The sequence below is a fragment of the Serinus canaria genome, chromosome 17 (assembly GCF_022539315.1).
Source record: "Serinus canaria isolate serCan28SL12 chromosome 17, serCan2020, whole genome shotgun sequence".
Lineage (NCBI taxonomy): Eukaryota > Metazoa > Chordata > Aves > Passeriformes > Fringillidae > Serinus > Serinus canaria.
The window spans coordinates 7,660,986-7,684,168 of record NC_066330.1 but is presented as its reverse complement, the minus strand read 5'-3'; the positions used below and the strand labels follow the sequence as shown (position 1 = coordinate 7,684,168).

General features: G+C 50.9%; 1 protein-coding gene across 1 annotated transcript in view; it reads right to left on the bottom strand.

Annotated features, from left to right (window-relative positions):
- ASTN2 (astrotactin 2) overlaps window positions 1-23,183 on the bottom strand; it is a 299,849-nt gene that overhangs the window by 64,212 nt on the left and 212,454 nt on the right. Inside the window, exons 18-19 of the mRNA XM_030231263.2 lie at window positions 17,737-17,870; window positions 16,517-16,665 (exon numbers count right to left, since the gene is read on the bottom strand). Coding sequence (XP_030087123.1) covers window positions 16,517-16,665; window positions 17,737-17,870 — 283 coding nt within the window. The remainder of the gene's footprint in view (window positions 1-16,516; window positions 16,666-17,736; window positions 17,871-23,183) is intronic.

Here is a 23,183-nt window from a genome sequence, read left to right as displayed (position 1 = left end):
TGATAAGATCCAACAGGCACAAAAAGACTAAACCTGAGGGCATTTTACATTTTATTATTTTACATATTACTGAAGCTTTGATGTGTGTCATACTTCCAAACAGCCTACACTAAGTAGTTGTAATATCTACAGCCTCTCATGGCTACTTGAAATGCAAATTAACAACATATTCCAGCCTGATTTAACTTTCACATTGAATAACTCAGGTTTTTGGCTTTTTTTCCCCTTTCTCTCTGCCCTTTTTTCCTAATTTTGTTGTGAGATTACCCACTAGTTTTCTTTTAAACCTTAAATTACTCTCATGCATTCTCTACATTAGTTCCACACTGAAGCTATTTGTTTGGGATTAGTTATACTTACCTAACTGGAGGGGTGCAGAGAGGATTACTGGGAGTTTGCAGAGGGCTCTGGCAGTGGAAAGCACTATCTAAATGCTAAGTATTATGAAGTGAGATGAGCTATTTACTGACCCCCATTGGTAATATCTCCCCCTCCAAATTGGACACAGAAATTGAAAGAGCAGAATCCTTTTTTTGGAGAGACAAATAGTAACAGAAGGCCAAGGCAAGGTCCACAAATAAAAGAAATCCTAAAACATCACTTAAGGTCAAAAAAGGGCTGGGTTTATGAATAAGCACCAGGATCCAGAGCAGGGCAGGGAGGCTGCAGGGGGGCAGAAGGTGAACCCAAACCTTGTGGGACCTTCTCTCCAGCTTTTCCCCAGCCATCACACAAACCAAGCACCCAAACAGCTCCTCTGGCAACAACCTGCAGCCTGGCTCTTAAAGAGAGAGACAGAGTGAGCTCCTGTTCTTTACAAAGAGGAGTTTTACTGATGCAATGTGACCTTTTCCTGGGCAGTGGTATCGACTGTTTCATCCTGCAGGTCCCAAGAGAGATTGGGGTCTTGTTGGGAGAGCTTTTATGTGCATACATATGAGCAGACAACTCCTGCCTCAGAGAGCTGGACTCAGTGATCCTTATGGGTCCCTTCCAACCTGAAATATTCTGTGAAATTCTGTCACCATCACAGCTCAGACACAGATGGCAAAGAAAAACCCCAAGCCCAAATCAACCCATGTCTTCAACAAATTTACCACAATGGTATTTATTGAGGTGGGAGGGTTAAGGGGAACATGGCCTTTTTTCCCCAGCACAGACTCTGCACCTTGAGCTGAACCTCTCCCAGTCATAGCCTGGAGAATTCAGAGAGAGGTGGAGGAATGAGGGAGAAGGGCACAAGGATGAAGAGAAAAATAGCTCTGTGTACACATGGAAGGTTTAGGAGAAAGCTTTGAGAGAACATGATGAGGAGACGGGGACGGTGAGAGGATCCTTGTTGAGAAGCCTGTTGTGGGGGTGATTGCTTGGTTGAGAAAAAACTCAGATATTAAAGAGGTCAATAGCTCTGATCAGCCTAGTTGAGCTGAAGATGTCCCTGCTCACTTCAGGGGAATTGGGCTACATGGTCTGTGAAGGTCCCCTACAACTCAAACTATTCCATGGTCCTAATACAGGCTCTGGGGTGGGATTCTTCCCCCAGTGAACACCCCCAAGCTCTCCTGTCCTCAATTCCCCAGCTCCGGGCATGGGCAGATGGTGAGCAGACAGTGGGGCGACAGCAGCAGCCAGAGGATCATGTGTGAGGAGATAGGCAAAGTGGGCAGAGCTCTCACACCTCCCAAATGAGCCAGTGGAGCACCAGGAGGGTGGGGGAATGGTGTTTGGAATTAGCTTCTGACTAACAGAGGACCATGTGTCTAAAACCTGGTCCTTTTTTCCCCATTTTCTTCTCCAGGTAGAACAGTTGGCCAAACAACAGCTATAACCTTCCCTAACAAACCCCATCTCACTGAGCATTCCTCCAGAGTGGAACTCAGCAGGAAAAAGTCAGCACAGGCACCATGAGTGCATCTTCACAGATGCAGCTTCCACCCCATGTCTGGACAGGACAGGAAATCCTCATGCACAAAACCAGTGGAAAAAGAGGAGGCAGCACCCTCCAGCCCCCACACTTCACCCACCAGGGACCAGCACATCTATATTGTCCTTTTCCCCAGCCACAATCATACCATGAATTTGACCTTGAGTTTTGTAACAGTCTGGGGTGCCAAACATGCCATTCTTGACATAGCTGATGTTTGTGAAAGAAACAAATGAAAAAAGGAATAAATAAGCAGCGTCCCGGCCGCAGACTGCGCCGGTTCCGCTGTGGTTGACATTTCCAGCCTACGGTGGCTGTGCTGAGGATGACAAACTGGGGTGGCTAGTGGAGCTGCCAGGCAGGCCACTGAGGGCAGGGCTGTGGGGTCAGTGGAGGACTGGTGGGCACCCACCCTGCAGGGATCCCTGCCAGCCCTCAGCATCACTGCAAACACTCACAGAGCAGTGGGTGCCTTGGCTCTTTGGCTCATCACAGTGGTGGGATGTGCTCACCCAGAAATTATTCTGGAAAGCTGTGGGGTGAATTTGTGGGGGTAATGGATTGGTTCAGCCTTTAATTCCCTCTGGCAGAGGTAAAGTCCTGCGAGCCTGGCTTCCCTGACCTACTCAATAACCTCAGGCAGGCACCTCCACCACTCAGGCCATGGGGAAGGAGCTGCCCCAATGGGACCACCAACCCCTATCAGACCCATGACACCATGGAGGACTCTTGGGAAGCTCCCTCAATTATCCAGGAATCCAGACAAGCTCCCTAATTGTGAAAAGGCAATCTCTTGCTGATTGCTCCTACAAGCAGAGAGAAGGGGTATGGCTCCTCATTCTCTCTGCAAGCTTTAAGAACATGCAAAAACCAGCATTTGCAAGATAATTTGGTGGTCACAGGGGACTGGGTTTTATTCCTCAATCGAAAACTGGCTATTAAACATCATTTAAAGAACAAAATAAAAATAAAACAGCAATTTCTTCTTTTATTCTCTCCCTATCATCATCATTAACCTTCTATCTGCGTAATATCCCTTTGCCAAGGATCTTCAACAGAGCAATAAAATTTTAGTACTTAAACCTTATCAGTGCTCTGGAAGGGAGTATTCTCCTCATTTCAGAGAGAGGGAAACCAAGGCACAAAGAACTGAAATGACCTGCTCAAAGTCACACTGAAAATTATTAGTCAAGCCAGGAATAGATTCCCCAAGCCCTGAACCCCGGGAGGCAGCGGCCCACAGGTATGCTGCTCTTACAGGCCAATTAGCTTTTATGGAAACGTTTAAGGAAACATTTCCTTTCACAGCCTCTGCCTGCTAATTTACTCCTGAGCTTTGTCATCTGTGAGGGGAAGTGTCTCAGTTTTAGGCTGCCACGGCTCCTTCCCTGGCCTGAGACAAATGTGCTTTCAGGCAGATCTGACAGCACAGAGCACCCCGCAAAGGGCTGGGAGAGGTTTTTCTGTGGGTCCCTGCCTGCTAATTAAGTGTGATTGCAGAGAGTTGGTCAAAGCAGAGGGTTCTGCACACAGACACAAGGCTGGGGCTCTGCAGAATTTGCTCCCCAGCATGCTGCTCTGGGCAGGGCTGCTGGGCTTGAGCTGATTCTACACCCAAATCCTCACTATCCCAGGCCCTTCCCTTTTGTAAAGGAAGGGAAAGTGAGGCAGGGGCCAAAGAGAGGAGGCCAGAAAGGATGGGAGTGGGTGAGCTGGTGCAGGAGGAAAGCAGCCCCTCGTTTGCTTTGCACAGCTCTCTGTGGAGAAACAGTTAATGGCTTGGGAGGTTTCCACCCTTCCAGGACGGAGCCTTTTCCTCCCCTTTCGAGTGCCCCCTGCCTTCCTCCTCCAGCGACTGGGAAGCTGTGACTGCTCTACACCCCTGACACCTCGGCTGCTCTGGAAACCCATGAACTGTTTGAGAAAGGTCAGCTGGCAGCCGCTGCATCCCTTCTGCTGCCTTCCCAGCCCGGATGGCCTTGGGCAGTGCAGGAGCCCCCTCTGTAGGCAAACACCCACAGTTACCAGCTGATCCTGCTCCTTGAGACGTTTCTTCTCCCCCTCTTTGTCCACCCCGACCCCTCTTAATCCCCCCCATTCCAAGCCCCACCAGGGGGCCAGAGGGAGAGTGGGGTTGTAGAGCTTGGTGCCAGCTGGGGACCAGGGCTCTACAGCCAGTCCCATTACACGTGATGTGGACTGAGGCTGGACATCCCACAGGAGAGCAGATATGCCATCAGAAGAGCTGATACCTCACCAGCTTGCTGTGGCAAAATAAAATAAGCATGGCCCAGTAGAGTGCCAGGCTTTGGTGTGTTTCCCAGGTCCCCTCTCCAGGCTCTCCAAAGCCATCACCTGTTTTTCCCTGGTCTCTTGTCAAATCCAACTCCCGAGAACTGCACAAGCCCTTTCCCAGCCCCTGGTGCCATGGTGCACTTCTCCCAGTACAACAGAAGAAACTCATCTGCTCCTAGAGCTTCTCTCTCCTGCACCTCCTCATCCTGGCTCTGCATGTCATCCCGGTGAGGCTCCCCAGCATTGCCACATCTGCTCCAAAACAGTTCTAAACCCAGTTTTGCTTCAAAACAACCCCGTTTGGTCCATAACCTATGGTGTAAAATGCACCCCTCAGAACTCATGAACACCAGGCTGGAAGTAGCAGAGGCAAAATTCCTGCCTGGATGTAAACAAGCTCATTTCTTTCCAAAAGAGGAGCCTTTGTGGGGGTGGGAGGTTAGCTGCTGAGTCAAGGTCTTCTGGCAGTCATTATCAGCCACCACTCCCACAAAAGCTTGACCACAGCCTTTAAGAAAAGTGTGAATTTGCACGTGTTTACTGTTGTTTGTCCCCAGCAGTTACAGATCCTCCTCCCTGGAGATGCTCAGCCTGTGTCTGCTGCATCCCTCTCCATACTGCCAGCCCTGCCACACCCTACACTCAGCCCGACATCCAGAGTGTTTCCTGCAGCCTCAGAAGGATCTGCTAACCTACAGAATTATAGAATCATGGAATGGTTTCTGTTGGAAAGGACATTAAAAGCCACCTTGTTCCAATCCCCTGCCACGAGCAGGGACAATTTCCATTATCCCAGGCTGCTCCAAGCACTGTCCAGCCTGGCCTTGGGCACTTCCAGGGATCCAGGGGCAGCCACAGCTTCTCTGGGCACCCTGTGCCAGGGCCTGCCCACCCACATAGTCAAGAATTTCTTCCCAATATTCCTTCTAACCCTGACCTCTGTCAGTTTGAAGCCATTCCCCTTTGTCCAGTTATTCCCAGCCCATGTCCAAAGTCCCTCTCCAGCTCTCTTGGAGCCCCTTTAGGTACAGGAAGGGCCCTGGAACTTTCTCCTCTCCAGGCTGAACAACCTCAGCTCTCTGTTTCCCCAGGACAGCAAGAACCCCTCATTTTGGATGGTCTCAAGTTGGGAGAAGCATCCTCTTGCCCCCCCCTGGTTCTCTCTGTCTGAAGCCCAAGAAGTGCTACTGCTCACACAGACATGCCCCATTACAAATGTGGGGGGCAAAATTAGAAAAGATGATGAAGACCAATAGCCAAGTTGTAGGCACCTGAAATAACTTGATTTCTCTAGTGTTCTGGGAGCACTTCTCTCCGAGACGTAACATTTCTCATTTTCATTTGGAGAAGTTTCAGTGTGCAGCAAAAATATCTCAGGCTCAGTAATGAGGCAAGAAATCGTGCTTACGTAGCTGAGCAAGTAACATCACTCAACTTTCCTGTCCTTGTGGTGGATGAAAAATGATTGGAGAATAAATTAATCCTAATAAATGCAGGATTCTGATCAGGCATACAAACCCAGCAATGTGTCTGCAGGATGAGCAATTGATGAAGTCATTGCTTCAAAGGTGCCTTGATGCAATTAGTCACCTGTAAGACATAGAGCAGAGGAGAAAATCCCACTCCTTTTGTTAAGGAGCAGGAAAATGCTCCACGTGCCCAAGTGATTTATGGGGTACAGTGCAGCAAAATTAGAGTGTGAGGCAATTAGGGTTGTTCTCTTGGAGATAAAAGAGGGGGGGAGATGAGTGAAGAGATGGACAGGATGCAGAAGGGCCAGATGGAGGCACAATGCCAACACCACATTTCTGTGCTGCTGATTTTTAACAGGGATTATTTTCCTCTTGCACAAATCATTGTGGGGGGGGGGGGGAATCAGGCTGCACATGTAAAATTGGTGCCACTGAGGATGAACCAAGTCATTAATCACTGGCGTGAGTATCCATAATTAGAGCTGCTGGAAGTCACAGGAGCAAGAGTCAAAGGCTCTAACAGGATTATGGATAGATCTGGATTGTTTTATGACTGATATTTATTAGCAGATAAAAGGAATGTGCTTGAGGATGAGCACAGGGGTAGGGAAGAAGGCATTTCCCATCCCGACCCTGCAGCCCAGCTTTTGCACCCACAGCACTGTGTGCCCTCCACTGACCATTCAGAGAAGGAAAACTGATAAATCTCACCAGCTCCACTGTTCAGACGGGGAAACTGAGGCACTCAGCAGTAATGGCCAAAAATCATGTGTGGACTCTAAATCCAGAAGAGCCAGTAAAGAGCCAGCACTCTACATTTGTGCACTGCAAACAGTTTCTGTGCTGGCTGCTCTCAAGCCCCAGAAGTTCACACTTTGGCTGCAGTTTATTTTCAGATCTCAGTTCTGTGGGCAGAGCACACACTAGGAGCCCAGGGCTGAGAGTCAAGGGGAGCTGGCTGACCCAGAGTGGGGCTGGTCCCAGTGCAGTGCATGGACACTCCAGCTGTTTGCAGCTGGAGGACGCAGCAGATGCCGAGCAGCCGACACTCACACAGCTGCAGTGCCTGTCCAGCCACCCACCCCTGGCATTATCCCAGCAAACTGGTGGCTTTCCAGTGTCCCCTCCCCTGTCACAGGACATCTCTCTGGCTCGTGCACTCCTCTCTCCAGTTCCCATGAAGCCCTGACGTGCCTTGCCTGCTCTGGGGACAGGAGGGAGCAGGGAGGCTGGGAGCTGGAGCCAGGCAGAGCCAGCATTAAAAATCCTCCCAGCTTCCCTGGGAAGGGAATGACAGCCACTCCTGAGGTCTGAGGGCTGCAGCACCCAATTTTAAGCACCTACTGCAGCTCCTCTGAGCTCCTCTGTGAGGACTGTAAAAGGTCTGGGAGATATCAAAGAAAGTCCCTTAATTTCAAAAAGGGGACAATGGGCTCATGCCTTTATCCCCAGAGGGGAGGATGCTGAGATGGGGTTGTGCTTACAGACACCATCCCACCCTCCTGGGGGTATCCAACAGCTACAAGGCTGTGGGAAGACCCACAATCAAGTCAGGATGCTGAGGAGGAGCAGTCCCTGCAGCCACTACACATTGTCCCCAGAGGGTTTGGCACACCCCAGGGCAGGCAGATGGGGTGGCCACGTCCTGCTCATAAAGGCTCAGCATCAGGGTGGGGCAGACAGGGTGGTTTCCTTGGTGCTGGGGGCAGCTATCCCTCCTGCTCTCTGTGTCCCAGCAGGATGGACATATCCACCTGGGTTTGACACTCTCCATCTACCAGAACAACTCCAAAGCTTTCTACAGGAACTGAGATCTGAAAAAACCTGCAGCCAAAGAGTTGAACTTCTGGGGCTTGAGGGCAGCCAGCACAGTAACTGTTAATTGTACATGAATTGTGAGCCCTTGCTCTTAACTGGCTCTTCTGGATTTAGAGTCCACACATGCTTTTTGGCTCCAATTCCCTAATCTGAACAATGGAGTTGGTGAGATTTATTGACTTCCAGAGATGACAGAACAGGATAAAGGAAAGCCAGGTATTATCTGTTTTACTGTACAAGCTCTGCTCTCACAGCCCAGCCTGCACTGCCCTCCTGAGTGTGCCATGAAGGGGCTGGTGGGGAATGGGGTCCCCCAGCCACACCTCAACATTCCCTGACTCCACCATCACCCCAGGCAGGTGTTCAGGGCAGGCAGCAGGGAAACTGGAAGTGAGCCTCACCCAGCTGCACTGGGTATCTCTGGAGCTGAAATCCAGCTCTTCCCAGTGGGGATAATCATCATGCTGGGAAGGTGCTAGGACAGCCCAGCCAAGGATGGCAGAATGACTGTAGAAGCCTGGATGCTCTGTGGGAAGAGCCATTGCCATTCTCCAAGCTCCAGTGAGGTATTTCCTATCCCAGCCTCACCCTATTTCATCAGGGTGAGTCATCAGACCACCATGGAAAACCTCAGGATCTTGCTTCTGCAGTCATGATCAGAAACATCCTTTATTAAATTAATGACCATCCCCTATCTGTCATCTCACTGTTAATAAAAAGAAATGAGGGCTGGAAGGAGTGTTGCAGACTGGTGCCTGGAGTCAGCCTTGTCTCTGCAGAACTTGTGTCCTGCTCCCATACACAGGAGGAGAACACAGCAGTAATGGGAGGGGGTTTTAACCCACATAACCAACACAGCACAAATGTGGTGGGTCTCCCTTCTCCAGGACACTTCAGGATGCTGCTTCAGTGCAGGGTTTCCCACCAGTACAGCTCCAAAACACTTATTTAGCCACAGGGACAAGCTCATCTCACTGGCTCTGACTAGATCAACATGACACCCTTCCTCAAATACATCTCTCACGTGGGACAGAGGGACACAAGCACTTAAATGCTCATTAAATTATCCCCTCTGGGCTGCATCAACCCCTTCCCCACTACTGGCACTACATGGGGGAGCAAAGAGGAACATCTTTACTTGGTCCAAACAATGGCACTTCAGGGCACAAAGGTTCTTCTATCCCAAGAATCCTGGGGACACAAAACCTGTTTGAAAAAAGACTCCCTCTCCCCTGCCAACGAGCCCCAGCAGCAGCAGGTCAGCACCACCCACCCCTCCCTTCTCCAAAGGAGGGGTCATGGTCCTGTCCTCTGGAAGAGCAGGATTACAGGGGTGGGAAGAGTTCACAGAGAGTGGCTCCCAGCAAAGCCCAAGTCAACCTGATGCTGAGATAAGACTGTTCCTTGACCCCACCATGCAGGCCCCATTAGAGGGAACCCAACAGGGGAATGCTGCAGAGAATCCACCCTATCCCCCATAACCCAAACTAGCCAGAGCAGTATTTCCTATTATGTCTCCATAACCTAATCTGACCCCCTCTAGGGTCTCCAGATTAATATCTGGGAAACCTCACAAGCCCAATCACCCAATTACAGGGAGGAAAGGTTTATCCTATCTAAACAGCACAAAATGTAACCTAGACCCAGCTGCCCCCCTACTTCTAAGAGCCAGATCTCAATCCCTGGCAAGCTGAACAAACTGGGAAGGGGTCACAGGGGAGATGGGGAGGGTCTCTTTTGTATCACATGAAACCTGCAGGAGGAGCAGATATTTTAATTGGTAAATCCCCTGACTCAGGTTTAATCCCTCTTCATTTTTATTGAACTTCCCTCACACTGGAACAACAAGGGGAATAGATGACAGACCCCACCTTGTGCCACTGCCCAACAAGAGGAGGCCCCATCATTTTAGGGAGCAGAGGATGATGGTTCTCAGGACACACAGTGTGCCCAGCCCAGCCTGGCAGAGGCAGAGGGGAAGGGCTGGTGCCACCATGTGCCATTGAGCAGGGATGTGCCTGAGGAATGGTGAAGGTTAGGGCAGAGCTGATGCTGGCAGGACAGAGCAGGCACCAGACATGATCACAGCACAGGACAACTGCAACATCCCCAAAGCACCTCCTGCGCTGGGGCTGAGAGGTTTCAAACAGAACAGGCTGTCCCAAGGCACTCTTTGTGCCTCTTTGGATCCCTTTTCTATCCTTATTTCCTTCCAGAGAAGCGTGGGGGGACCCTGCCTGACTTTTTGGATTGTGTTTCAGCCACCTGACAACACTGAATGCATGGGAAACCTCAACTGCAGCCAGAGGACTGGAAAGCAGATTCCCCATCCATTCAGGATATCACCCCAGGCTCTGGCTAGAACGAGAGCAATGTGCAAAATCTCCAGGAAGATCCTACCCTGACAGAGGATCTCAGTCAGGGCGTCATAGAGAGCCCATCCAAAGGGAAGACCCAGATTCTTTGCTCACTGAGAATGCCCAAGTTTCCTCCCAGAGAAGCTTGTGTTGCATCCACAGATGCCCCAGAGCCTGTATTTTCCACATAGCTCAGGGCTGCATTGCCAAGCACCGGCTTTGCAAACACAGACTGAGCTTCCCTCCAAATTCCAGCCACAGTTTATTGATTAAAAAAGCCTGTCTAGTCAATAAAGGCTCCTATGAAAAAGTTCCACTGCTCTGCACTCACATGCTGTTATCCGTCTGGCTGTGTTAGCAGCCTTGGCTTTTGATGCTTTCTGACAAGATGGATTTGTGGCCTTGACTTTTCCAGATCAGGAGAAACTTAATCCTAGTGGATAAAATTACAGACTAGTAAAAAAACTCCATGACTGGCCTCATTAACTGCCATGTAAGAAGTTCAGAGGCTTCTTAGCTAGAAGGCAGCATCTACAGCTGTGCTTGAGGGAGAGGCAGCTCTGAGCAGACAGCACAAAGCCCTTGGCAAACACAAGTTTGCTCCTGAAGTGCATGACACACTCGTGGCACCAGCCAGGCTGCTCCATCCTCTGCAGACAGCAGGAAAAGGGCAGACGGTCCCAGGTCTCCACCTATAAAGTGATTTGGGAGAAAGCAAAGATAATGCCCAGTTCTGGCCAAAAGGTGTCTGGGCAGATAAAAATAAAAAACCCTGGAACAACCATATGGAAATGTGAATTAATGAAATTTTTCAGCAACTGACTCAACCCTAATAGAGAGTTGAGAACCCTCCACCTCCCTTCTGCTTTCCAGGATACAAAAATGACACTGGTAGGTGGAAATAACTATAGCTGTCCCAGGGAGAGAGAAATCTGAGCTTCACAGCGAGGGCAATGGCCAAAATTAAGCACTTGCTTGTTTCTATTACACAACACATCCCAGGAAGCAGCTTCCAAAAACCTGACCTTCACTTCAAAGGCTTCTTTTTGAATCATCTTTCCTTCTGCTAACAAGTGAAGTGGATTCAGCACTCCAGAAGGGCACTCTGGGTGTTGAAAACAACCTTACCCATGTGTTAGCTGCAGAAAAGGCAGGGGCAATGTTCATGCATTTATCCAGCTCCTGGCTGGACCTCAGGCTCCTACAGCTTCCTAAGGGCAGTGTCAACTCCTCCTGCTGCTCTTTGTGCTGGCCAGTTTGTCAGTCAGCACTCTTGAAGATGACTGTAAGGCTTATAATGGGAGTGCAACGTGGTTGCATGGAGATTTCACTGACTCCTTTCTGACAGGAACAGGATTTGCTCTGGCCAGACAGCCTTTCCTCCTCTCCTCCCAGCCTAGCCCAGGCTTTCACAGAGCAGTAGCAGTACAGCTCGCACACAAGAGGGTGTCTGGAAGAGCTGGTTGCCATAGCTATATCCATACATCCCCAGCCATCCAGACATGTCACAACTGTGAAGTTATTTATAAATAAGACACTCCTGAGCCTCAATTCAGAGCACAACTTGCAAGTGTACAAAGCACTCAGCCTTCTGAGCTGACCTCTTTCTTTTATAGACATGATGCTGAGCACAGGCTCCTCTGCAGAGCAGCTCTGCTCCAGAGCAGTCTGGAATGCCAGCATGGTGATGTGCACGGGTTTTATAGAACCATTCTCTCCGCTCCTGCACATCTTCCTGCCCTGTCTGGTGTCCAGACACCTTCCCAGGTTACCTGCTGGTTCTGCTCCACACCACAGTCCTGTGTCTCGAGGGCCCCAGAGCAACAGAAGGCTCTGAGCCAGCTGCCAGACTCTGCATTCTCCTGCTCTGAGCTCTCCAACAAGCTCACACTCAGCAGGCTGTGCTCCTGTTCTTCTTTCTTTGAGGATTACAAGCTGTTCTGGATGAGGGCTTCTTCTTATGAACGTGGTCACTGCCCTGGCAAAAAGACTCCAGAGCAGCCAGGATCCCTTGACATCCTCTGAGTTAAAGCCTGGGAGTCTCTGCTGAGATCTCACCTGTCCTCCTTGGACATGGCATCCCAAACCAGAGGCAGGTGAGCTGTTTACCTGTTTGTTGTCTACTTTGCTCAGCCAAACCCCACAATGTCCCCAGCTACCCCGATTCAGCTGTCAGCACACACCGAGCTGTGAAGTACCACAGAAAAGGGGCAAAACCACAGTGTGGGAGCCAGCAAAGAGCAGGACAGAAGACAAAGGGCTGGGAGAGGAGCAGAGCCTCCTATTCCTTCTGTGATTTGCCACCAGCAGCACAGAGCCAGCAGTGCATTGGGACAACACCTCATTCACACTCGCTGTCACCCTCAACCACGGGGACAGCAAGTGATGTTTGTTTCTCTGCATCTCCCCAGCTGAACCCACTTTGATACTGAAGCACAGGCAGGAATTCATGCTCAAGGACACAGCTCCTGCCTGTGCTGTGCACATGTCCAGGGCTGCTCACTCCAGTGGTGGTGAAAGACTGGGACATGCAGATTGGCTCAGGGCCTGAGAGTCCATGGAGGAGTGACCACAGGACAGGGCACAAAGCTGGGGGATCCAGGACCTGCACCTGTCTCTGCCCTCACAGGTGAGCACTGCCCCATGCTGAGATTAATTCACAGCTCTTGTGACCTCAGGGAAGGAATTTTATCTCTTTGTCTTGTTTTGTGCCCTCCATTTGCAGATTAAGGGAGAGTCCATTCCTTTGTCAGACTGTGCAAGGTCTGACTTATCACCAGCAAAGTTCTTTGAGATACCCTCAAACCACCCCCTCCCCAGACTCCTCACTGTGCCCTGAGCAGGCACATGGCAGCCCCCCTAAGCCCCCAGAGATGGGTGTTCAGAGACCCAGCAGCATCAGAGATGTGGGCACAAGGGGAAGAAAACTGAACCAGGGAGAGAACTTTGAGAAAGGGACTGAGAACATCCCAGCAGCAACATAGCCACCACCCCAGGAGCAACACAGCCCAATCCACAAACCCCAATCCATCACACAGCCAAGCCCAGCCCTTCCTCCTCCCCCAACCATCCCCCAAAATGTTCTAAAAACACATTCAAAGCACTTTTTTACTTCTAAACCTTGCATTACACAAACTCACAGCAGCCTCATCAGATGCAGGTGGGTCTGACCTCCCAGGTGGGCACCAGAGAAGGTCCAGGTGGTGTTAAACCAGGCATAGGTCTGCCTGTTCCCTCCTGAGGATTTCACCCATCAGCTTTCAGACAAGGCCTCCCAGCTTAGCTCCCCAGCTCCCAACCCTAAAACCAGGGCAAGGATCCTTCTGTCTTCCAGCACAGGCTGGAAGATGCTGCACTCCCCATGCTCAGGTAAGGGGGGCTCAGCTGGTCCAGGGGACTTCCTAAGCCAGGGCCACAACCACGAGAAGTGGTGACAGCCTGGGTGCCAAGTCTGGCACATGCAGGGACACGGCTCAGCATAGAGAATGGAGACATGAAAAGCACTTTGCATCACAGCCATGTTATCCCCTCATCCCTCCCCCTCATCCCCTTTGGAGCTTCTTAACTTCAGAAACCTTCCTCCAGAGGAGTGTTGGAGTGACAGAAAACATTTTCCAAGCCTAATATCAGTTCCAGATGTTCACAGCCATTTCAGTTTGTACCTCACCCTGTAAAACACATTTCTCCCTCTCCCTCTCTCAAGTGCAGCGCCTGCTTGGTCCATGACATAATGCGCTGGCAGGCTGGCTGCACACACACACACACACACACACACACACACACACATGTGTGCCTCACACCCTCTGCAAGAGCCCCACGTTCAAACAAAGAGCATCACTCAACTACAAAGCCATCGCACACATGGAGTTATGAGTAATTTCCACAAGTTTTAATAAACAGTTTGGGATGTAATTGCTCTCCGCCTTCCCGGCTGGCTCCCGAGCGCGGAGCCGCTCGCTCCCCACGCGCTGGTGTTGAAAGCGTGGTTTGTTTCACACACAAGTTCACCTCCTCTCTGCCTCAGATGGGCCAAGGGCTGTGTTTTTCTAAGCACCAGTAACAAGCCTCTTAAAAAACCTCATACAGCTGAGGGCAACCGAGCCACGCAGGCTCCTGGCTGCCTTGGCCCTGTCCTGCAGCATCCCTGCCTCGTGTGGAGCCCAGCAGGGAGCAGAGGGGACCCACATCAGACCAGTCTCAAAACTCCCTCCTGACTCTGCTCCAAGAGGAAGAGGAACAAATGTTTTCTGGCTCAAGGGAATGGTTACATCTTCCAGTTGCAGAACAAGGCGGAGGCCAAGGAGTTTTGCAAGGGTGAGAGACTGGAGGCTTTTGAGGGGCAGGAGGAAGGCAGAAGGCAGGTGAGGCTGGGACCAGGTACCACCTACTTTGCCACGGGAATGAAGAACAGGTTGGCAGAGCTCTAGCCCCTGTCAGTACCAGGAATCACAATAAGAAATATCTACAACTGCAATAAAGCAAACAAAACCACTATCCAAGTACAAATAACCCACTCATTTAAACTCAAGATTTCCAAGGGATGAGTGGCAGCATCCTCAAGAGGCCTACAACCTTGCCAGATCCTCCCAGCCCAGAGTTGGCCCCCTCTGCAAAATACCTGTGATGTGCCTCCCAGCAATGGGAACAACCTGCTCCTCCCTGCCAGCAGCTGGGAGACTGATGGGGAAGGAAGATCTGCCCATATGCATTAGAAGCCATCCAAATTTCATTTCCCACACTCCCCTCCCAAAGATTCCCCCTCTGAGGCTGAGTTATTGGTTTTTGTGGATGCTGCTCAGAGGGGAGAAGCTGTGGTGCAGCAGGATGGGTGGGTGGTGGTGGTCAGGGGATATTCAGGACAGGATTTTTGGCTGTAGAGAGCTGTAGCAGTCAGCACCTCTGCAAAGCTACACAAGGTATTTAAAGGAATCAAGTCATCTGGCATTGGAGGCCTGAAGGGTAAGAAAGGAATGAAGGCAGGAATGTTGTTTGGTTATAAACAACACAGAATAAAAAAAAAAAAGGGAGAGATTTAGGATTGGATTTTCTCTTTAATTGTTAATAGGGTCATTCTGTCCCAAGAGCAGGCAGAGGGGAGGGAAGCTCCCCACAATGAATTCAATTGCCTGTCAAACACATGGCAGTCATAAAAGGAAAATAATAATAATATTCTGTATTTCCTACTCTGGCTGCCGGGCAAAGATCCAGCCACTTCAAAGGAGAAACCCCATGTTTCCCTGGTCTGGCCTCACCTGACTGATGTGTGAGCAATCTGGAATCCCCATCCAAAACAAAGCCCCTCCTTTGGTGGCTTGTTTTCTTTCCCCATTCCTGCAAGGTGCCCCTCCAAGACACAGAACAAACCTTCTTCCATGCCATGAAACCAGAGACATAACCCAGAGTCCACGGCCACACTGGGCAGCTTTGGGAGGGGATGCTGGCAAGATGCAGGAGAAAGGGCCTGAGGGATGGGACTGGTGTATGAGCCAGGGACCTCCTGCAGGTCTCCTGCTTGTGGAGACCCCTGCTCCTTCTTTCAGAGGTCTCCACAAACAGCTGAACCTCCCCCAGGAGGTAGGGATGTGGCTCTCCCAGCAGACACAGGCCAGCTCTTGCAGCACATGATTTTTGGATATGGTGGCCTCTATGCTGCAGAAGCAGAATAGACGGGCTTGGGGTGAACAGAGAGAGGGGAAACTTCCCTGTGGATGTGAGGTCTAAATGATCTTCCTGAGCCTGTCTTCCCAACAGGGAAACACAGCTAAACATCCTTCCAGGGTGTCCTGGGAGCCCATGCAAGTCTGCATGTGTTCTCTGAGGCTCTGCACTCCAACACCAGCCCTGTCCCAGGTAGATTTCTGCTTTCATCAACTGCCCAGCTGCCCCTGACACCTTTTGTGAGCTTCTTTAAAAAACTACATCCAAAATCCTCAAGCAAAAAGCAGTAGGTTCTGCCTGGCTTTCCTTGCAGCACTGCTATCACTCAGGGTCTCAAGTCCTATTTTCAGAAATCCATCATTGACTCACCCAAATCAAGTCCCATCCTTCACAGCCCTCTGCCTTGTCCAGCAGCCCCTGGAGCATCGACTGAGCTGCTGACAAAGCCTTCTTATGGTGTAGAGCACTCACTACAAGCCTCAGAACTAAACTCCAACCCAGGGAAGTTTCAGGTTCTCCTGGAGAAATTTTGTTCTCTTTAACTGATCTCCCCAAATATTGTAGGTTTTGAGTTCCTCTGATAGGTGTGCAAGCCAACTGAAAATGTCCTTTTAAAGGTTGGTCACTGGAACAGACCAGCAAAGCCCTTGAGCTGTTGAGGGACGACCTTCTCCCTACAACCACCACCCCATGGCATTTCAGACTGATCAGATCAACACCCACTTCAGAAACTCCAACTCACAGCTCTCCTGCCCCAAAAAAAGAGCAAATAATTTCCTTCTGCCTCACTGTGTTTTTGTAATTCCCCTTTCCCTCAAATCCCTATGTCCACAGAAGATTCCAGAAACCTCTCCTAAATGGAGTGGGTGATACCTCCTGTAAAACCTTGGCTCTATTCTCCACCAAAGCAGCTGCTCCCAGCCAGGCAGGGCACAGGAAGCATGGCCAGGAGCCCTCTGTACCACGAGGAGGTTGCCCTCTCTCACACTCACCTGTGTAAAGGTCTGTGTCCGTGTACTCATCCACCTTCTTGTGCTGCAGGACGTAGTCTGACACCTTGGTCCCGATGGCAGGCTGCACATCCAGCCACTCCAGGGACACCACGGTGCTGGAGGGCTCCACGTTGGGGGAGAGCCGCAGGCTGGGGGGCAGACAGTGAGAAAACAAGACATGAGCTCCTTTCTGGGGAGGAATCCACATCTCTAAGCAGCACACCCCTAGAAAGGCCTGCATTCACACAGGGGCTCCTGAGCATCAAAAAGCTGAAGCTCAGCTGAGTCCAGCCTGTTGGGTGTCCTTGGGAGCCTGCCCCTGCTCCTGGAGAAGGCAAGCTCATGCAACCCCAAATATCTCATTCAAAGGGGCCTTCATTGCCTGGGAGAGCTGCTGAACTTCAGCAAGGTGAGCAAGGACCAACACCTCAGGAGCAAAACAGGAGAAGATCCAGGTTCTTGAAACCCAGCAGGGCTGAGTCCACAGGAGGGAAGGGTCAGGTCTGCATGGCCAAGGTGAGGGAGGGAGAGAGGAGGAGAAGCAGAGTGAATTCACCCAGCTACAAACCTCTGAGGGGCTTGGGTGAGAGCCAGAGCAGGGCAGCTGTGCAGGAGCTCTTGCCCAGAGCAGGAACAACGTGGGCTGGGATGAAGGCAGAGGAGCTCTGTGCTCCTGGCTGTGCTAATGCAGAGGCGTCCACTCCCTCTGCTCCAGGGTAGATGACAACACCAAGTACAGGGCTATGGAGAGTCTGGCTCCAAACACACAGCATGTTTGCTGGACTCGAGATGGGAAATGAATGCCTTCTGAGGATATTGGCTCACTAAGAAGGTGTTCTGCTCCTTGTGGCTCGCTGGAGCCAGTCTTCCTGCTTTCTCAGCTAATTCCCCATCAGTTTGCTCCTGATTTGCTCTTGCTCTGACAAGCCACAATGAATTGCACTGTAATTCCATTTCTTTCAGCATTTGAAATCCCATTCTACAAGCCTTGCTAATCAGGTGATGAAAATCTATAAGGAAACCTTCCAGGGCCACAGCCAGAGCCAGGATATCCTAAAGACATCAGTCACACAGTGAGGAGGGCTGGACTGCAGCCCCCAGCCCCAAGGGTGCAGGAGGAGGTGCCCATGAGCTAAGCCCCTGGGAAAAGGGGTGCTTCTGGGGGCTGTGAGCCACGGGAAAGGGGCTGGTGATCCCTGGAGGGCTCACAGGATACGTACACAGGCGGAGGGAGAGGGCTGCAGTTCGGGAGTCCGTTCTCATCGAAGGCGTTGAGGTCACACCTGCACCAGTCTTCGATAACATCACCTTTCCCAGAGCACCAGTATGAGCTCATCAGGGCTCCCTTGAAGGCCTGATGTGAGAACAAAAAGCGTGAACATGTGTGCTAAAGACTCAGTGAATTCTGGCCAGGATTTGGGGCTGAGCATCCGGGGGAGTGTGCAGAGCCTCGGGATCGGGAAACACAGGATGGGCTGGGGGAGTGTATCCTCCCAGCTTTGCCATGGCCTCTCTGCATGGCCCTCCACCTCCCTGGGTTTAACTCCAATGTGTTGAGTGGTGCTGGTTCATCCCTGAATGCTTTTGGAGTGGGGATCTCTTCTGGGGGAGGACTGAGCTGCCTGAAGAAGCAAGCATAAGTCCCTCTGTGACAGTGGACAGAATACACACAGTGCCTGCACACTGCTGCTGGGTACAATGAAACTCCTCCACTCCTCCCCATGCCCTTCTGTCCCTCTGAGAATAAAGTAATGCCCAAATTCCCAACAACACCCCTTCCATCCTTCTCACAGGTTTGTTATTTACACAAAGAGCCCTCCTGCAAGCAAACTGCTGCTTTATTCACTTGTCTAAGGAACACTGGCAAGCAAAACGGCAGTATCTGCAAGGAAAAAATAAAACCTGGAAAATACTTGCAGGATGTCCTCAGGAGCCACCCTGACTTCTCCTAGTAACACCAATAAATCCCTGGAATGATAACTGTGGTCAGAATTGGCAAAGCCCTCCAGGTCTCACCCCTCAGTGTCCCTGCTGTGCTCATCCCACAGCTCAGGGTGCTTGGTGTCAGTCCCCTCACCACAGGATGGGGCATCCCTCGCTCCATACCCTGCTCTAGTTTGGACCACATGGATTGATGGTGGTTTCTCCTACTGCCTTTCATCTGGAATTAAACTTCTAGTTTCAAAAACATCTCTCCTTCACACAAACAAAGCCAACATCCAACCCAACCCTGCAAAGCCACAACACCCATCTGGAATAATCAGAACCCCAAAACACCAGCCACTAGAACAAAGCTCTGTAATGCTTTTGACCTTTCAAGAGGCACATTTGGGAGCTGAAATACCTCCACAGGTCTTCATCCACATGGAGCAGCCTCACTTGTGGCAACACTGCTCTTCCCATGAGAAGCTGCCTGTGGAAGCCTGGCCCTGGTGATATGGCCTGTGCTGCAAGGGTCTGCCTAGAAATAAATCTGTGCCCTTTGAGGAGCACAGGGACAGCTCAGGCAGCAGCACTGAGCAGAAAACTCTAGGAAAAGCTCCATCCCAGGGAGTTTTCTGAAAGGAGGAGGTATAAATAGAGCCTGACATCAGGGCTGGCATTGTCCAGGGTTTTGTTGCTCTCCCTAAACACCTCCAGCACCTTTAACGAGGTGCCTCGAGGCTCTTGCATCTCCAAAATTCTCTGCTTCCAGGCATTTACAAAATGGGACTGCTCCAGATGGAAAAAACTGGGAAAAAAAGAAAAAACAAACAAGGAAGGAACGAACAGGTGAAAGAAAGAAAATGTGACATTATTTTACTCTGTTCTTTAGAAAGTAATTGAAGTGCTAGGCTGGAAAGGGCATCCAAAGTAATTGGAGAGAGGGATGAAGAGAGGAGTTTATCTGACACCCAGATAAATGGATGCAGACACACGAGAGAGAGAGCAGAGGGTCCATGCAGGGAAGGAACAGCAAAGGATGTGTGCAGATGGATGGGGAAGCATGTGCTCTCCCTAGGAAGCAAGATAAACACCCTGTGCTGAGGTACCTGTGTGCACAGACAGGCACTGCAGGCAGACAGATGTTGGTGATCCTGGGAAGAGCTGCACTGTCACACTGCTGCCACTGCTCCACTGTCCCCCAGCCCAACCCTGTCACTCTGCACACCCCCTCCCTGTCCCCTAACCCAGCTCCTCCCTGCACATCCCCCACTTAGGGAAGAAACCCCACCCACCCCATCCATGCCCTTTAGTAAATACAGTAGCCAACTCCTTGTTTTTCTTTTTTCCTGCTGTTAAGCACTAGCTGGATGAGCAATCCCCCTTGCTCTGCCTGCCCAGGCTCGAATAGGTTTTAATTAGATCCTTCAGGTGCCCAGCTGTCATCTGCCTTGTGTCACCCTTCACACAAACAAGGTTAGGGGATGGATGCTGCACTCATTACGGGAGAACACTTCCACCCCCTAACCAGGTTACTGGGAGCACGGCTGCCCCTGCCTGCTCCTGCCTCTGTCCTGACTCATGTCAGGGCCAGGCTGAGAGAGCCAGGCAGCCAGGGCTTGTCCCTGCCTTGTCCCTTCATGCTCAGCAAGAGCCAGGCAGCCAGGGCTTGTCCCTGCCTTGTCCCTCTGTGCTAGGCAAGAGCCAGGCAGCCAGGGCTTGTCCCTGCCTTGTCCCTTCATGCTCAGCAAGAGCCAGGCAGCCAGGGCTTGTCCCTGCCTTGTCCTCTGTGCTAGGCAAGAGCCAGGCAGCCAGGGCTTGTCCCTGCCTTGTCCTCTGTGCTAGGCAAGAGCCAGGCAGCCAGGGCTTGTCCCTGCCTTGTCCCTCTGTGCTAGGCAAGAGCCAGGCAGCCAGGGCTTGTCCTTGCCTTGTCCTCTGTGCTAGGCAGGAGCCAGGCAGCCAGGGCTTGTCCCTGCCTTGTCCCTCTGTGCTAGGCATTGGTGAGGCTACACCTTGGGGGCTGAGCCCAGTTCTGGGCCACTCATGACAAGAAAGACCTTGAAGGGCTGGAGTGTGTCCAGGGAAGGGAACAGAGCCCCAGGAGAGGCTGAGGGAGCTGGAAAGGGGCCCAGCCTGGAGAAAAAGAGGCTCGGGGGGGACCCTGGGGCTCTGCACAGCTCCTGACAGGAGGGGACAGCCTGGGGGTCGGGCTGTGCTCCCAGGGAACAAGGACAGGAGGAGAGGGAGCAGCTCAGGCTGAGCCAGGGGAGGTTTGGGTTGGACATCAGCAGGAATTTCTTCATTGTAAGGGTGGTCAGGCATTGAGAGGGGCTGCTCAGGTAGGTGGTGGAGTCCCCATCCCTGGAGGTATTCAAGAAACAGCTGAATGAGGCGCTAGTGCTGTGGTGTGACAAGGGGGTGATTGGTTAAAAGCTGGATTCAGTATTGGAGGTCTTTTGCAACCTCAGTGATTCTGGGATTCTATGGCTTTACTTGCTTTCCAGTGGAATTTTGAGACAGTGGCTACTGGGGTTTTCCCACTGGTGAGTGTGTTGATGGGTGGGGAAGCATCAAGAGCAAATTGATGGGGAGCAGAAATGGGTGAGGTTACACAGAAGAAGGGAATGGCAGCTGCCACCCAAACAAGGAGCCCAGCGGCACAGGAGGACCAAGAGTGATGGACAGGGATGCATTGAAGGTGCTGAGATCCATCCCATGGGAAGCTGCAGCCTTTGGGAGGAGGGAATGAATGCACAGGGACCTTCCTGATCTCTGGTGGCTGAGAAACACCTTCCCCTGCTGCCATGGGCTGGGCTTTCCACATCTTCTGTCCTTCCCTGCCATGCTCAGAGCGTGCAGCGAGTGCTCTCCTCCCTGCCAGGAGACAGCACCTACACAAGTCCGTCTCAAGCATGACCACTTCCATTTTGGATGCTTCATCATGGTGGTCAAGTCTTCAGAGGCCCAAGAGGGTCTGAAATCATGAAGGGCTTCCCAGGAGTGATTGATCCACTGGGAATGGCAGTGGCCCCCAGTGCACTGTCCCGTGCTTGCCAGCCACTCCCCGGGACCCCAACACCCCTCTGTGCCCTAAGGCAATTTTATCTCTCATTTAAAAGTATCCAAATTGTATTGTTTCCCTGTGAGTCAGCCCATTTAGTTTATGTCCTTCGGTGCCAGAGGGGAAATTTATGAGATGAGAAACTGGCTCGAAACGTTTATTTTCTAGATGACGAGTCATGCCATTAGATATATAGCTTTATGAATCATAGGAACAGCATCTAATTTGCTCTTAAAGGTATAATAGGTCTGATTTCCCACACCCATGCACACACATATATTGGATTGATAGTTCCCCCCTAGGATGGCTAGGATGGAACTAGTTCATTTGTTTTGACACAAGCAAGACTTAGAGGACCATAAAGTCCCATCTTACCATAAGCTAAGCCTATTCATAAAAAAAATATTAGAGAAACAAATGATCAGCTAAGCACATTTATCCTACACTCGATTGCATATGGATCTTTCTCCTGTTGTTATTTGTGCTCAGGGGGAGGCCATTTGGCCCCATTTTATAGCTGAGACACTCTGTAACAGAATGGAGAAGAACACTTCCTTTGTCCTCTGTTAGACCTGGCTGATGGAGGGAGAAGCATTAAGTTATTTCTAATTGTGGGCTGTCTGTTGACATCCCAGGAGGGGAAAGTGATAGGACATGAAGGAACCTTTCAGATCAGCATTTGCAGGACTGAGCACACACCACAGGGCTGGTGTTTGCAGATGGGATACTGCAAAGAGCACGTGTTGGGTGCTTGTCTGTCAATATCTGGTCTTCTCCATGGCTGACAGTGACATGAAAATCTGGCTCACTGAGTCCAGGATGCACATCTCTGTTTCTGGAAAAACTAAAAAGGAAATACAGGAGATAAAAAAAAAAAGAAAAAAAAAACAAAACAACTCCAGGTGAACATGTAGGCTGGACAGAGATGGGCTGCAGATAAAAGGAGATGATCTGGAAGCTGGAACTTAGGTTCCTTTTTGATTTTGCACTGATTTCCCAATCTCCGTTTGCTTTTTTGTTCTTCTCAGTGCAGAAGAAAAGGAAGTGTGGAAGCAGGCTGAGCCATGCCAGCAGACAGGCTCCATCCCATGTCCAGGGACACTGCAGCAAATGGATCCATCCTGTCCTGTCCTGTTGGCAGGATGGAGATGGGGCCTGCATGCCACCACCACCTTCCTTCAGACACAGGCAGGGGCCACTGGAGGAGGATGAAGGCTCCAGAAGAGCTTTCACAGACTGAACAGGATGCTACCACGATGGCAGGGTGGCTGGAGGAAAAGCCTTCCATGCCCTTCCAGCAATGCTCAGTGCTGTTCACAGGAGGTAAATGCCACTCCTTAGTCTAGACATCGCTGGAAATGGGGCAGAAAAACAAAACAAAAAAAAAAAGAAAAAAAAAAAAGAAAAAAAAAAAAAAAAGAAAAAAAAGGGTGAGGAAAGCTAAGGATTTTCCAGGCCAGAGACTCTTCCCAGCATCATGCAGTTCATGAAAGGCCAGGTTCACAGCAAAGGAGGATGGAGTTTTGGGGCTCCTGGTTCACAGCAAAGGAGGATGGAGTTTTGGGGCTCCTGGTTCACAGCAAAGGAGGATGGAGTTTTGATGCTCCAGGTTGACAGCAAAGGAGGATGGAGTTTTGCTTTTGGCAGGTGATCCCATCCTGTGTTGCTCACACCCTCCCTGCC